The sequence below is a fragment of the Musa acuminata genome, chromosome BXJ3-4, assembly GCF_036884655.1.
Source record: "Musa acuminata AAA Group cultivar baxijiao chromosome BXJ3-4, Cavendish_Baxijiao_AAA, whole genome shotgun sequence".
NCBI classification, from domain to species: domain Eukaryota; kingdom Viridiplantae; phylum Streptophyta; class Magnoliopsida; order Zingiberales; family Musaceae; genus Musa; species Musa acuminata.
The window spans coordinates 41,477,104-41,491,520 of NC_088352.1; the positions used below are offsets into that span (position 1 = coordinate 41,477,104).

The 14,417-nt window shown below is 34.2% G+C and overlaps 1 protein-coding gene across 1 annotated transcript; it reads left to right on the top strand.

Moving 5' to 3' along the window:
* The first annotated feature begins 251 nt into the window (after positions 1-251).
* On the top strand, positions 252-10,982 carry LOC135635025 (adenosine kinase 2-like). The gene is made up of 13 exons (XM_065145820.1): positions 252-468; positions 2,010-2,063; positions 2,282-2,328; positions 2,418-2,449; positions 2,537-2,638; positions 3,433-3,500; positions 4,629-4,705; positions 8,754-8,851; positions 8,936-9,006; positions 9,246-9,312; positions 9,388-9,510; positions 10,162-10,222; positions 10,427-10,982. Exons 1-13 carry the CDS (start codon positions 386-388, stop codon positions 10,567-10,569), a joined length of 1,026 nt encoding a protein of 341 aa, XP_065001892.1. The 5' UTR covers positions 252-385; the 3' UTR covers positions 10,570-10,982.
* The last annotated feature ends 3,435 nt before the right edge of the window (positions 10,983-14,417 follow it).

A 14,417-nucleotide genomic window follows, 5' to 3' on the forward strand; every position in this document is an offset into this window, starting at 1 on the left:
CATCATATATTTCCTCCAAATATTTAAATTTTCATACACACCAATATATATATATATATATATATATATATATTAAATCTCGTTGTGAAGGTTATTATTTTTAACTTTATGATTATATACAAAGAAACATTACCGGTCTCTGCGGAGAACATATATATTAAATTAATATTCATAGGGATAAACATGAAAAAATGCATCATTTAGAGGAATAGAATTTGCAATTTTCTGGTCTAGACGCTAAATTTAGCTTACGACGGGGGTGTAAATGAGAAAGTACTCTGAAGGATCAACAACATCGGAACGGATTCGGTAGAAGCGATCACGATCCGTCCTCGGCAGCAGCTCACTCGCTCTCGCGCTCACTTTCCGTTGCTCGTTTTCGATCATGGCCTACGAAGGTGTTCTCTTGGGGATGGGGAATCCCCTCCTCGACATATCCGCCGTTGTCGATGAGGAATTCCTCAACAAGTATGTCCAGTCCTTCACCGATCCCGTTTCTCTTTCCCTGTTCTCGGTTTTCTGATGTTTAGATCTCACTTTCTGGCCTGTTCTTCGTCGCCGGCGTGTGGATTCGTGTCCTTGTTTTTTTTTTCTGGTTCAGTGATCTGTTTTAGGCTCCGGGTTTCTGCTTGAGCGCGTTGAGGTCTTAAAAGTTGGCTTTTCTCTGGAGAAACGGTGAAGCTTAGATCGTTTTACTTGGATCAGTGGTTGATGATGAGATCGGATTTGGTTTCTTCTTTAGATCTGAGCTTGTGGAAATGAAGCTTGGGTCGTGGGATCAGAACAACTGCTTGTATTTATACTGCTGCTGTTCCATGCTGACAGATCCTGTTTCTTACCGATTTTGAAAGCATATGCTTATTGGATGAAGTTAGTCGTTGTCTGAGGTCACATCTTATAGATTCGAATTTTTGGATTGCATTGGATGACTTTGAAGTAATCTGAGCTGATTATTTCCGGCATTTATTTTAGATTATTGTGGATCTGTTTATCGCTTCCATGTGCAATATGTAAAGCATGCGAAACTAATGATACTTTTTCGTAATGAACGAATCATAACTGATTTAAGTGTTTCTTGGACTGTAGATACTTTATGTAATGTATGCTTCTCTTTGTGGGATTAATCATGCGTTGGTACTTTGCTGTAGAACTAGTTACATTCCTATATTTTGTCTTTTGGTTATGCATCAAAGGAGCATACAAGAATAGCTGATGATGCTTTCTGACGCACCTCAGTGTTGTGGCATACAATTCATCTTTGCTGTTAACATGTTTCGGAATAGTTTTTGGTGTTATTTGTAATTTTTCTACATTGTAGAACTATATATATATATATATAAATATATATACATATATAAACAGTTCCTTGTGCAATTGCAGTCCCATGCTATGTCAAAGTCGGAAAACTAAAACACAAATGCGATAGAGATTGTACATGCAACAACAAACATTTCTAGGAGCAACTCAGTATGTTCTGAAATAAATTGGATCAAATATCAAACAAGAATATTAGATGCATTAACGATAATACATATGGCTTTCTTAAGGCAAACTCTTGTTCAGGATTGGTCAAAAATAAATTCTTTGGATAGTATCAAGTTAGGCTGGGTAAAATAAATCAGATAAAAATTTAAATAATTTAATCCTGCATAAAATAACCCATTTATAGAGCTGAGTGAAAATTGTTCTAGCAACTAAAAAGAAAAGAGCATTAAAGGTAATTGGTTGGGTTAGGATAGATTATAAGACTGATATTTCAACCCCAATTGATAGGATTTTATTTCTTTGGAATTGTAACTCTTTACTTTATGACAGTTCTTCTTGAACTCAGCTTTTTGAAAGATTTTATTCTTATGGTGGTTTGTGTCCTTTACTTTCCCTTTCGCTTAAAAGCTGAACTTGGCTAATGTATTTCTTAAATGTCATATCAATAGATGATAAAGATCAGACTATCGCTTTGGTTGTACATATTGCTTCAGAAGTGTTACTTACCTTTTTGTGTTTGCCAGATATGATCTCAAGCCAAACAATGCAATTCTTGCGGAGGAAAAGCATTTGTCATTGTAAGTTTTGCCAGTGCTGTCTGGTAAGTCATATTACCCTGTGCAGCACAAGACAATTTTTCCTGCCTTTATTTTTTGGGTGGCTTTTGGTCTTGCAGTGACATCAGCACTCAATTGTTTAGTTTATGTTATAGATATTATTTTTTCATTTGCTTTCCAACTTTGATCTTTTTCTTGTCTGAAATATTTGATAGTCACTTTATTCCTTATTTTACCAGGTATGATGAATTAGCTGCAAAATACAATGTCGAATACATTGCTGGAGGTAGCATTTGGGTTGGAGTTGACTAAGTTAAGTTAATTCAGTTAACTATTAGTGTATAATCTGATTTTGTGCTATTTTGATTTGGTCAGGGGCCACACAGAATACAATAAGGGTTGCGCAGGTACTCTTTGCTTTGTTTTCAGAAATTATCTTCTATCAATTGGTTGAATAACAATGGTATTTAGCTAATCACAAATTGATTCTGTAGTGGATGCTTCAAATTCCCGGTGCAACTAGCTATATGGGTTGCATTGGAAAGGATAAATTTGGAGAGGAAACGAAGAAGAATGCCGCCGTTGCAGGCGTTAATGTAGGTCTACTTTTTATATCCTTTTTTATATAGCATTCTCTTTACACTGACATGGTTAAATATCTTTATAAAAACTCAGTGGAATGTGTATAATTAACTCGCTTATAACACTGTTCCCTAAAAAGGTGGAATGTGTCATTTAATGAATCACTTTTTCCTCTTGGATGTTTGACCTAGTGGGTAAACGAAGCACTACTTCTTATTCTGAGTAAAGCTAACATTTTTTTCTTATAATTCCATGCCATTGATTTAAGTTGTGGTGGCCCAGACCTGGAAGTACTGGTTGGCCGCTGGAAAAATTGATGCTGATGTTTTAACATCTGTCAACGACACTAAAGGGAACAAATAAAGGGGGAAAGAAGGAAAGTGATATTTTCTGAGAAATTGTGAAATTAACCTTTTCATGACTGGATCTGATTTGGTCTACCAATTCCTTAATTTTTTTCAAAGAAATAGAGAATTAGAGAAATAAATTTTTGCTAAGCTTTTCTATGGCCAATGGTTGCATTATCTTGTTGAGCTTGTTGGGAGGAATTAAAGCAATAGCATCCATGAGCAGGAATTAAACTATCGTGTATCCATTAAGTTTGATACAGTTTGTCAGTTGAAGTTGGTCCATTTTGTTTCACAACTTAGTATTGTTTATTCGAGAAATTTCTTAAACAAGGAAGTATTACAGAAAAATGTGCATCCTAAGTTTTGTATGTTGATTAAAATGATACATGATAGTTGATGAGTCGAACTCGCCAACACTTAAAACAATCTTAAATGCTATTTTTCCGTTGATCAAACAGGCTCATTATTATGAGGATGAAACAGCCCTGACTGGTACATGTGCTGTATGTGTTGTTGGTGGTGAAAGGTAAGTTTGCTGACAATCATTCTTTCCTTATTTTTGTTTAATTTTCTTGATGATAAATAATTATGAGGATGAAACAGCTCTGACTGGTACATGTGCTGTATGTGTTGTTGGTGGTGAAAGGTAAGTTTGCTGACAATCATTCTTTCCTTATTTTTGTTTAATTTTCTTGATGATAAATAATTACTTCCAAATGTTTGTTATCAAATTTTACTGTATAAATACATAATTTCTTTGTATCTTAAGTTTTGGATTCAAAAAGTTTATAATCATAAAAGCGATGGATATAGCAATTATTCCTGCAGAAGCAATCTGAAATATAGTTTTTTGAATAAACTGAAATATAATTGTATGAGATCATTCAAGTAAACCTAGAGAATAAAGGTATGGTCCTGCAGACAGGGATACCAGCCTGCATTAAGGTGAATAAAGTTGGTTAAGTTGTGAAATAATAAAATCTGAGTGTGGATATCCATAGTCAAGCAACTTTGGTTATTTTCATAGTTCATTTTTTCTTTTCCTTTGAATTTTAGTATAAGAGGCAAGGAATATTTGTTATTCATTTATGATATGATGCAAGTGAAAATGAATTTCATGATCACTTATCTTAGTGAAACATGGGATCATTAACCCATTTGTGGTTTTCTGACCACTTTGAGACATTTGTTCATCTAGACAGTTTTCATAATCATTCCTGCCATATTTTATTATGGTTAGCATTTAATTTTCTTGCTGTAAGTCCTAGAATCCTGCATTTCTGTCAAAAACAAAGTGGTCGCAGATATGTCAGCTTTCTTGCAAAAAGTGTTGTTGTCTATAACCAGACCCTGTTATGTAAGATATGTACATCTAAACATTGGACTTCTTTTGAAATAAAAGAAATAATATTTGCACCTTCTTTTGTCAAGTTCCATAACTAAGTCTTTTGTAGATTAGTATCATGAAAATAAGCTTTCTTGTTACCTAATTGCAATTGCTAAATCTTTCTGTTTTTATTCTCCTCATCTGAGGCTGTTCATTGTAAGATCATCTTGATTTAGCAGGATATCCATCTGTTTCATTGAATTTGATCCATTTATTTCATTTTGTTGTATTGATCATTTGCCATATTTTTCTTTCATTTATGGGCAGGTCCCTAGTTGCTAACTTATCTGCAGCAAACTGCTATAAAATTGATCATCTGAAGAGACCAGAAAACTGGCAATTAGGTAACATAATTACATTGTCCTTCTTTGGTTCAATTTTTTATTCCGAGCATAAGTTCTTAATAAAAATGTAATAAGGGTGACAAGCTTGTTGATATCGAGAAATTAGGCCTTGATATTGATATTCCTAGTTGTAATGTGGCTAAAGTATTTGGTCACTTTCTATTTTGTTATATTAGAGGGTATACTACCTAAAAACAAACTTGGCATTTATCTGATACTTGATGTTTTCAAGGATGTGGCATTCTTGTTGCATCTAAAAGAAGCTATATCAAGAAGATTTTTGGTAAATGGTGACCGTCATTGTTGTATCAATTGTCCAAGAAGAGGAGACATTCCTGTAGGTCCTTGTACAGTTTCACATTTATGGACAAGTTTTGTGACAAAATGTTGGGGAGCTTTCTGGTGTGCAATCTATATGTTATTATGTTTTGAAGTTTCCAAGGAAGATATTGCTGATGGACTTTTCAGTTGCACAGATAAGTAGACGAAGAAAACAAAGTAATACAGTTGTGCCAATGAAAAAAGTGAAGGAATATGGATAGAATATAAATCCAATAGAAAATTGATGTAGAACAAGGTAGAGAAATAGAGAGAGTAAAAGAGGAGTAAGATTAGAGATTAAAGAAGAGAGAGAGACAGAGGAATGAGATTAGAGAGGAGAGAGAGACTAGAAGAGAGAAGATGTAATTTTTTTTCATTTAAATTTAAACTCATCCATTGACAAACTCCAATATTTATAGGGGTTTAGAAGTCTTAGTATAAACAATGAAGACAATGATTCCTAAGAGTAATCTCCTAGAGAATTAGGATACATTTAAGAAATCCAAATTGTGACTTTTAAGATAAATAGTAAATGAGTGCACTTAATATAAAAGAAGTCCCTAGAAAAACCAAAAAGGCATTTCAATTTGCAACACAACTCTTAGAATTTCTATGCCAACTAATTGATAACTTTTTATTTATTTCTTTGCCTAAAATAATTTTTTTTTTAATTCTTTGTAAAGCTAATGGTTCTCTATCATTCTTCCCCAGTGAAAAACAACGCAACCCCGAAGAGTAATCTGTAAGGTACTGGTTCAATAAATCTGGTGCACAATCATAAAGTTCCTCCAAAGTAATCCAAGACTCCAAGTGACATCAAAAGTTGAAGAATCATGCCACTTGACAAGAAAGTGTTGAGTAATGCTAGTAACAAACGTAACAAGGTGGTCATTAAGTATAACCTCTACGTCATCTTTCTATTGTGGAAGAATTGATGTTTTGGAAGGATTGTCATCTGTAGAAACACAGACAAGGAGGCTCGAAAGTACCATGATATAGAGTTAAATCCTCCACATTGAAAACTGGACTAATATTTAAGTCTGAAGGCAAATCGAGCATATATATATTAGATCCCGGTTTTTGAATAATGGGGAAAAGATGAATGGCTCGAGCATGCAAATTTTTGAATGATTTTTTAGAGAATTTCTTAGGGTGAACACGAACTAAGACATAATCGCCAACTTAAAACTTTTGACTTTTATGATATGCATTAGTAACAAGTTTGTAACTTTCATTACTTAGGGTAATTTTACATCAAATTTCAGCATGCAAATCATGAATATGTTTAGCGAAGGAATGAGCTAGTTATGAGGCATGATAGTCAAGTGAAAGAGGTGCAAGGTCAATGAGGGTACGAGGAATATAGCTCAGGGCAGTTCAAAATGGGCTTTTTTTGATGGAGCGATCGATTGAGTTATTATATGTAAATTCTGCAGCAGGTAAGATTAAGACCTAGTTTCTAGGTTTCTCCCCAACTAAACATCTAAGAAGATTTTTTAAGAAACGATCAACAACCTCAGTTTGACCTACAGTCTTGGGTGATAGGTTGAAAAGAATTTCATTGTTGTGCCAAATAGTTTCCATAAAGTTTTACAAAAGTAGATAACAAATTTCACATTCCTATTGGACACCATGATTAAGGGAAAACCATGTAATATAATCACTTCTCGAAAGAACAATTTAGCAATGTACGAGGCATCGTTGGTCTTATTGCATAGGATAAAGTGGGTCATTTTTGAAAATTGATCAACAACAATCAAAATAGAGTCATGGCCACTGGCTATTTTGGAAAGTCCAAGGATAAAATCTAAACTCACATCTTGCCATGGTGAATGCAGAATAGGTAATGTAGTGTATAGGCTAGTATCGTGGTTGAGAGTTTTGGCAATTTAACAGGTGCAACACTACGACACCACTCGAGCAACATCTCACTTCAAGGAAGGCTAGTAAAATCTATCCTTGACCAATACAATGGTCTTATCTCGACCTTAATGACTTGCTAAACCATCAGAGTGCATTTCCTAAACGAGGAAGTCTCAAAGGGAGGATTGAAGAATACATAATTTAGTAGATCGAAAAAGGTAACCACCCCTAAGAATGAAGTTTGTATGTTTATGATGGTTTCCATCTTGGACTTTTTGATATATGTGACTAAAGTTTAGACATTGGGTATACTCTTCTTTTAATCGCTTAAATCCTATGACATTGACACTCATGAAAGATAGGATTATAGAAATTCTATTGAGGGCATCAACAGCTTTGTTTTGAGTGCTAAAACAATGCTATAGTTTTAGCTAAAGGGGAGAGAGAGGGTGATAAATAGTAAAAAAAAAAGGAGAAAACATGGGGAGAAGCGATGAAAATCATGATCTAATGAAATATATGAATTTTCTTTTCAACAAAAAAAAATAGTAAAGTTTTTGAAAATTTATCCGACACTAAGAGTTATGTGGTCCACTAATTTTGTAGGGACAATCACCCCAAAGTCCAACTGCACACACTAGGGATTGACATTGGAGGTGCAAGGATCCATGAGTGATGTCACTGAAAAATTCTTTTTTTTAAGTCTAGATTTTGTTTCATCCTAGTCATTTTTTTTCATTTAGCTTAATTGAAATGAATGTTTCTTTTAACTATTTACCTTTTAAAAAAAGAAAACAAGAAGAAGCATGATATTGAAATATAGAACATTACACCCCAAATTTGTCACATATTAGAAATGGGAGGATGTTATGAACTTATAAGATTAGATAATTCTACTACTATTTGGGGTTAAGTATTTTGGGTACATGATTTTATTTTATCAAATAGTTTTGGGTTCATTAACTCTCTCTAGACCTTGCATTGGTAAGAGCCTTGTACTGGGTACGTCCATTTTTTTTTAAATTTTGGGTACATTATTTTAGGCTCATTATGTTTTGACTTTTGATTGTATTAATTGGAATCAAAGTAAATGTAGAACTAGATATCATGAGAGCTTACATAGAAAAGAATTATCCGTGTGTGGGATTAGAAGTACATCACACTATAGAGCTACGACTATGTTCGGCATTACACATGTTGCCGGTGCTATGTGCTAAGCCTTTGAGTTTTGATGAGCATGCCAAATGATGGGAAAATTTGTCAAGAGTGGGAGGATGTTATGCCGGTTTATATGGCTAAATGAATCTACTATCGTTAAGTTGGGTTTAAGCATTTTTCTTATCAAGTGATTTTAGACATCAAATTAACAATTAGTTTTTATATTGGACTAGATTGTAACATTTATCAAATGTGTGGATCTTCTCTCATAACAAAGATCAATTTCATAATGCATTGTCTTTTTCAAAGATGTAAATATGGTTCTAAAATTTGATACCAGTAGTTGGTCAGACTAGTATTAGTACTAAGATACTGAGCAATATACTGACCTATTTTCCCAAATTACTGAAAAATAAAAATTAAAAAACAACAGTATCTGACTCATTGAGCTGTATGTTCTATTGGTGGTTGTCGATTGGACCGGTGAACATCAGTTGGTACGTACTAATCGTATAGGCTCTTTAAAATAAAGGCTATTTAGGAATTCTTCATAGATTATAGTAAAAATTGGATATGGTTGAAAAACTACCACATTTTTGTCACAGATTATTTTTTTAACTGATTTCTGAAATTCAAATTGAGAATGCTGAAGTTATCAAACTGGGTTTTCTTTGGTCTAACTATTAAGTCGTATGCAATTTGACAGTTGAAAAGGCAAAGTACATTTACATAGCTGGCTTTTTCCTAACGGTGTCTCCTGATTCCATCCAACTTGTAGCTGAGCATGCTGCTGCAAAGAATAAGGTATAACTGTATGAGTTCTTTTTGACTTAAACCTTTTACTTTTTCCACTTATGGGATTTTGTCCCAATTCTATGTAACTTGCAGGTCTTTATGATGAACCTCTCTGCTCCTTTTATCTGTGAATTCTTCCGAGATGCCCAGGACAAAGCTCTACAGTGAGTGTTCTATTTTCTTCTCCTTTGTACTCTCAAAAGGTATTTCTAAACCATATTGTTCACTGATAATAATTTTCTATTTCATCCTTTTACAAAATAGTGGCTTTTATCAACCTACAAGTCTTTCTGTTTTATTGTGGTCATGGCAGGAATGGCTAAAGGCAACTACCCGCTTTTCTATTTTATTTGGCCTTGCTTTCTTAACATTCAACTTACGTGAAAAATATTCACAATCTCAGTTATGTGGATTTTGTCTTTGGTACTGAAACTGAAGCGAGGACCTTTGCAAGAGTCCATGGATGGGAGGTAATTGTCTTCCCTCCCTATTGTATGTAACAGCTTGTTGTATTAGACTTTCTGACCGGTTATTATGATGCTTAGACAGAAAATGTTGAGGAGATTGCAGTAAAGATCTCAGCTCTGCCCAGGGCATCAAAGACACATAACAGAATTACTGTCATCACACAGGGTTGTGATCCAGTTGTTGTTGCTGCTGATGGAAAGGTGAGTCTGGTTAGGTTTTTCTGTATGACCTTTCCATGAACTTCAAATGACTAAAGGATTTATATGATGAAACACCATGTTTGCATCTTTCATATACTATCGAGTTACAAATAAGTTAACAAGCTTCAGAATAGGCTCTGTTTCTCATGATGACACTTTTGGTATTACTGTAGACATCTTGATACACTTTGTAACAGACTTCCATCTATTTTCTATTTTAACCCTTAAAAGATTCTAGAACTTATTTCAGGACTTCCTTGTACCTTGATGAGACGTCCGTTTCATTCACTGGTTCTTTCTTGCTTGTTGCAACTTCCATGACTTTTTTCTGATATAGTCATCCCTTGATTTATTCTTTTGACTGCTGGGAACAGACATCATTTTTATCTCTCACTTTGATGTTGTTTTTCTTCTCATATTTCCCCATTGAGGACATATTGTATCATCTAATTTTGTCTTACTGGTGTTGCACAAAATTTCTTTACAAATTCCTCGACATACATAACATGAAGGGAAATTTAATTATGCTTAGCCTTATGGTATTTTGCCTACAATTTGTAGTTTGAATCACAAATTACTGATAGACTTTTATGATCATTTCTTTATCTGAGCAAACTAATGTGTATCTCTTTCATGGAACCTTGGCGTCAGGTGAGATTGTTCCCTGTTATCTTGTTACCAAAAGAGAAGCTTGTCGATACCAATGGCACAGGTACTTCAAAGCTGTTGTTGTTAACTAGTGACAAATTTCTAATCACTGTCCAACTTGAAGAGCTTATGGCACAACACCATTGGAATATTATTTAGGATTTATTAGCATAAGTTGTGCGTTAGAATTCTCGGTTCTTCTGTAACGTTCTACATCGGTCCATTATTGCCACTGTTTGACTTATTGGCCATGCACTTCTTAATGAAGGTGATGCATTTGTTGGAGGATTTCTGTCTCAACTGGTCCAAGAGAAGAGCATAGATGACTGTGTAAAAGCTGGGTGTTATGCGGCAAATGTTATAATCCAAAGGTCAGGCTGCACCTACCCAGAGAAGCCGGATTTCCGGTAAAAAAAAAACCACGATGTCATGGTGAGGCTTTTCCACTCGAGAAAGTATTGCTTTCAACATCGCATGGTGTTGGTGGATTTCTCCAAATGTGCACTCGTGAATTGTTGCTGTCGGAACTAATTTGCCACAAAGGATGCTGCTCATGTTACTGGCGTTGGAAAACAACCATCGGGACCTCTAACATGTTATTGGAGATCTAATTTGCCCGTGCACCTTATTGGCATTGCATAAGAGACTTCCTCATCTATCATCTTGGTTGCATGTTGTTTGAGTAATCTATTATGCTAACATTCCAATTGAAATCTAACCTGTCGTATATAAGGGTTAGTATAGCTTACCTTTTGATGATATTATTGAATCGTAAAACTTTTGTAGATCTGCACAAAATGATTAGTTCTTTCTTATCTTGTTTACCTTTTAATAGCATTGGAGATTGATGACACGAGTCTTTCCTAAATAATTTTTCAAGATTAGGAGGGCATTAATTTTCCAAGAATCTAATTAAATCTCTAATTTTTTTTAATCTTAAGTTATAGGGTAACGAAATCTAATACATGTATCGTCCTCATGATCCATTGCATCTAACTTCTCATTTACTTTAAGGGTTTTCTGCAGGAGTGATTGTTTTAAAATAGGAAGATATAGTTGAGAAACCTTGTGGCAGTATCAGAACCGATGTTTCGATTTCCTAAAACCTGAAACTGGCAGTTCCAATTTCGATTCCGGCTCTGTTGACTTCTGGTCTAGTTCGAATCATTATATTTTTAAATAAAATTTTATTTAAAAATATTAAAATATTTATAATTATTTCTAAAATTTGAAAATAAAAATGGATGTATAATTACAATGATTGTAATGATATAAAAAAAATTTAATATGAAAATGAGTAAAATTATATAAAAAAATTATTGCTTTCCATATTGGATGTTTCCACTATCTCTTCGGTTATGTCGAATACGCAAATGCCGTCTTCGTATATTATCTCTTGGTTTCATTTCATCGCTTTAGCTCAATCGTCGATATATGTTTGAGGTTTAACTGATTTGAACATCAGTCGAATTTTCATTTAAGCTTACTCCACAATTACTATTGACATCGGAGTTACTAGTATTTGCGTTACAATCATCACAAAATTAGAAACTCTATACCTATAATATTATCACCAAACTCAAAAAAAAAAAATTGTTTGATATATACCGAGCTCACAGTTTGAGCTTGATTTATTTTGTCGTTGTAATAATAATCTTTCTTCCCTATAAATTTTACTACCCTGATAATTTGATCCCTAAATGGAGAAGTTTGGAGATAGTTTGTTGTCCATTAAGGTTACCGATGTAATGGTCATATAAGTTAATGACCATTTTTTTATTTCTATAGTTTTATTATTAATACCAACTTGTACTCCTAAACTTTCATAATAAATATTAATTATTATCATTATAGTCATATATAAATTATTATCATATTGATATTCTTCTAAAGCACTGTCAATATTAAAATAAATAATAAAAAAATGAACAATAGGATAATAAACACCAAGTAAAGTATAGACAGCATTATTAAAAAGTTCTAAATTTTTTTTACAAAGATTCCAATATTATGGATATAAACTAACTTATTTAACATTATTTATAATAAAAGTATATAACACTCTTTTATACTTAAAAGATTTTGTAAGTAATTCATATATAGAATTCCATCGGATAAGAACATTCATATGAAATCTTTAGGGTCTATTACTATTTAATTTGTGAAATCTAACGTACTCTTTCATTACTTATGGATGTCCCTACAAGAATGACATTGTTTGCTTAATTGGAAAAAAAAAATCAAGAGATCGGAAATCTTCTTGAACATATAAATTTAAAACATGACAAGCACTCCTAACATGAAAAAACACCACCAAAAGTCAATTTACACACTTGTAATTCTGAAATAGAAGCAGGATTATTCATTGCATTGTCAAAACCAATTTTAAAAAAAAATAATAATCAAATAATATTCTTCTAAAATAGTTTTAATCATTCTATAAAAGTTGTCGATAGTATTTCATTCATTAAGAACTTTAAAAACAATTATATTTTTTTGCATGATCCTATTACTATCAATCCAATGATAAGTGATTCCTATGTAAGAGTGTATTTTGCCAGGGATCACTCTGAATATGAATGCAAATAGAAACACAATCAATAAGAGCTTGAAATGTTTTATTTAATTTTTAAAAAAAATATATAAAATATGGGTCAGAGTAGTTTGAGGAATACATTAGGTAATGAGAGACAAAACTTATTAATAATAATCAATAAAATTAACTTTTTCACTAAAACCCAAAGATAAATGATCATTGAAAATTGATCTAGCTAATGCTTTATGATTTAAAAAAAATAAAAAATGATATTAGTAAGGTACCCAAAAATTTACGTTTGTTTTTGTTTCATGCCAACTTGTGTTAAATATTTCTTCTCGGTATGCTTAAGTAAAGTTTCATATCCTCTTTTTTCTTTGAATTTAAAATTTTGATCACAGTAATTATATATGACATGAAAGGAGTTATATCTTCTTAAAGTGTAGTTTGAAAATGTCTGACTTTGTTTAGGTTGCCATATCGAATTTGATGTTGATGTATTGGTTTTCTTGGGTTGCTACTATCAAATTTTCAAAAGGCAATGGCTCAGTAGTAGTGGCATCGGAATCAGGAAGAGAGCTTATTAAGAGAGAGCATATGAGCTCCTTTTGAAGTAGTGGCATTGGCGGAATCAGGAAGAGAGCTTAAGAGAGAGCATATGAGCTCCTTTTGAAGTAGTGGTATCGTCGGAATCAGGAAGAGAGCTTAAGAGAAGTAGTGGCATCGGCGGAATCAGGAAGGGAGCTTAAGAGAGAGCATATGAGCTCCTTTTGAAGCAGTGGCATCGGCGGAATCAGGAAGAGAGCTTAAGAGAAGTAGTGGCATCGGCAAAATCAAGAAGAGAGCTTAAGAGAGAGCGTATGAGCTCATTTTGAAGTAGTGGAATCGGCGGAATCAGGAAAAGAGCTTAAGAGAGAGCATATGAGCTCCTTTTGAAGTAGTGGCATCGGTGGAATCAGGAAGAGAGCTTAAGAGAAGTAGTGGAATCGGCGGAATCAGGAAAAGAGCTTAAGAGAGAGCATATGAGCTCCTTTTGAAGTAGTGGCATCGGCGGAATCAGGAAGAGAGCTTAAGAGAAGTAGTGGAATCGGCGGAATCAGGAAGAGAGCTTAAGAGAGAGCATATGAGCTCCTTTTGAAGCAGTGGCATCGGCGGAATCAGGAAGAGAGCTTAAGAGAAGTAGTGGCATCGGCGGAATCAGGAAGAGAGCTTAAGAGAGAGCATATGAGCTCCTTTTGAAGCAGTGGCATCGGCGGAATCAGGAAGAGAGCTTAAGAGAAGTAGTGGCATCGGCGGAATCAGGAAGAGAGCTTAAGAGAGAGCATATGAGCTCCTTTTGAAGCAGTGGCATCGGCGGAATCGGGAAGAGAGCTTAAGAGAAGTAGTGGCATCGGCGAAATCAGGAAGAGAGCTTAAGAGAGAGCATATGAGCTCCTTTTGAAGCAGTGGCATCGGCGGAATCAGGAAGAGAGCTTAAGAGAAGTAGTGGCATCGGCGGAATCAGGAAGAGAGCTTAAGAGAAGTAGTGGCATCGGCGGAATCAGGAAAAGAGCTTAAGAGAGAGCATATGAGCTCCTTTTGAAGTAGTGGCCTCGGCGGAATCGGGAAGAGAGCTTAAGAGCGAACATATGAGAGCTAAATAATATATTACGAGGCTCCCTTTGAAATGGTGGCCTCCACTTATCATCGGAATCGGGAAAAGAGCTTAAGAGAGAGCATATGG

What these genes read in the sequence shown, in the direction of transcription:
- LOC135635025 (XM_065145820.1), top strand. Translation starts at nt 386, where the DNA reads ATGGCCTACGAAGGTGTTCTCTTGGGGATGGGGAATCCCCTCCTCGAC. An exon ending in TGTCGAATACATTGCTGGAG is followed by an intron (nt 2,329 to 2,417) that starts GTAGCATTTGGG and finishes TGATTTGGTCAG; the next exon opens with GGGCCACACAGAATACAATA. An exon ending in CCGCCGTTGCAGGCGTTAAT is followed by an intron (nt 2,639 to 3,432) that starts GTAGGTCTACTT and finishes TTGATCAAACAG; the next exon opens with GCTCATTATTATGAGGATGA.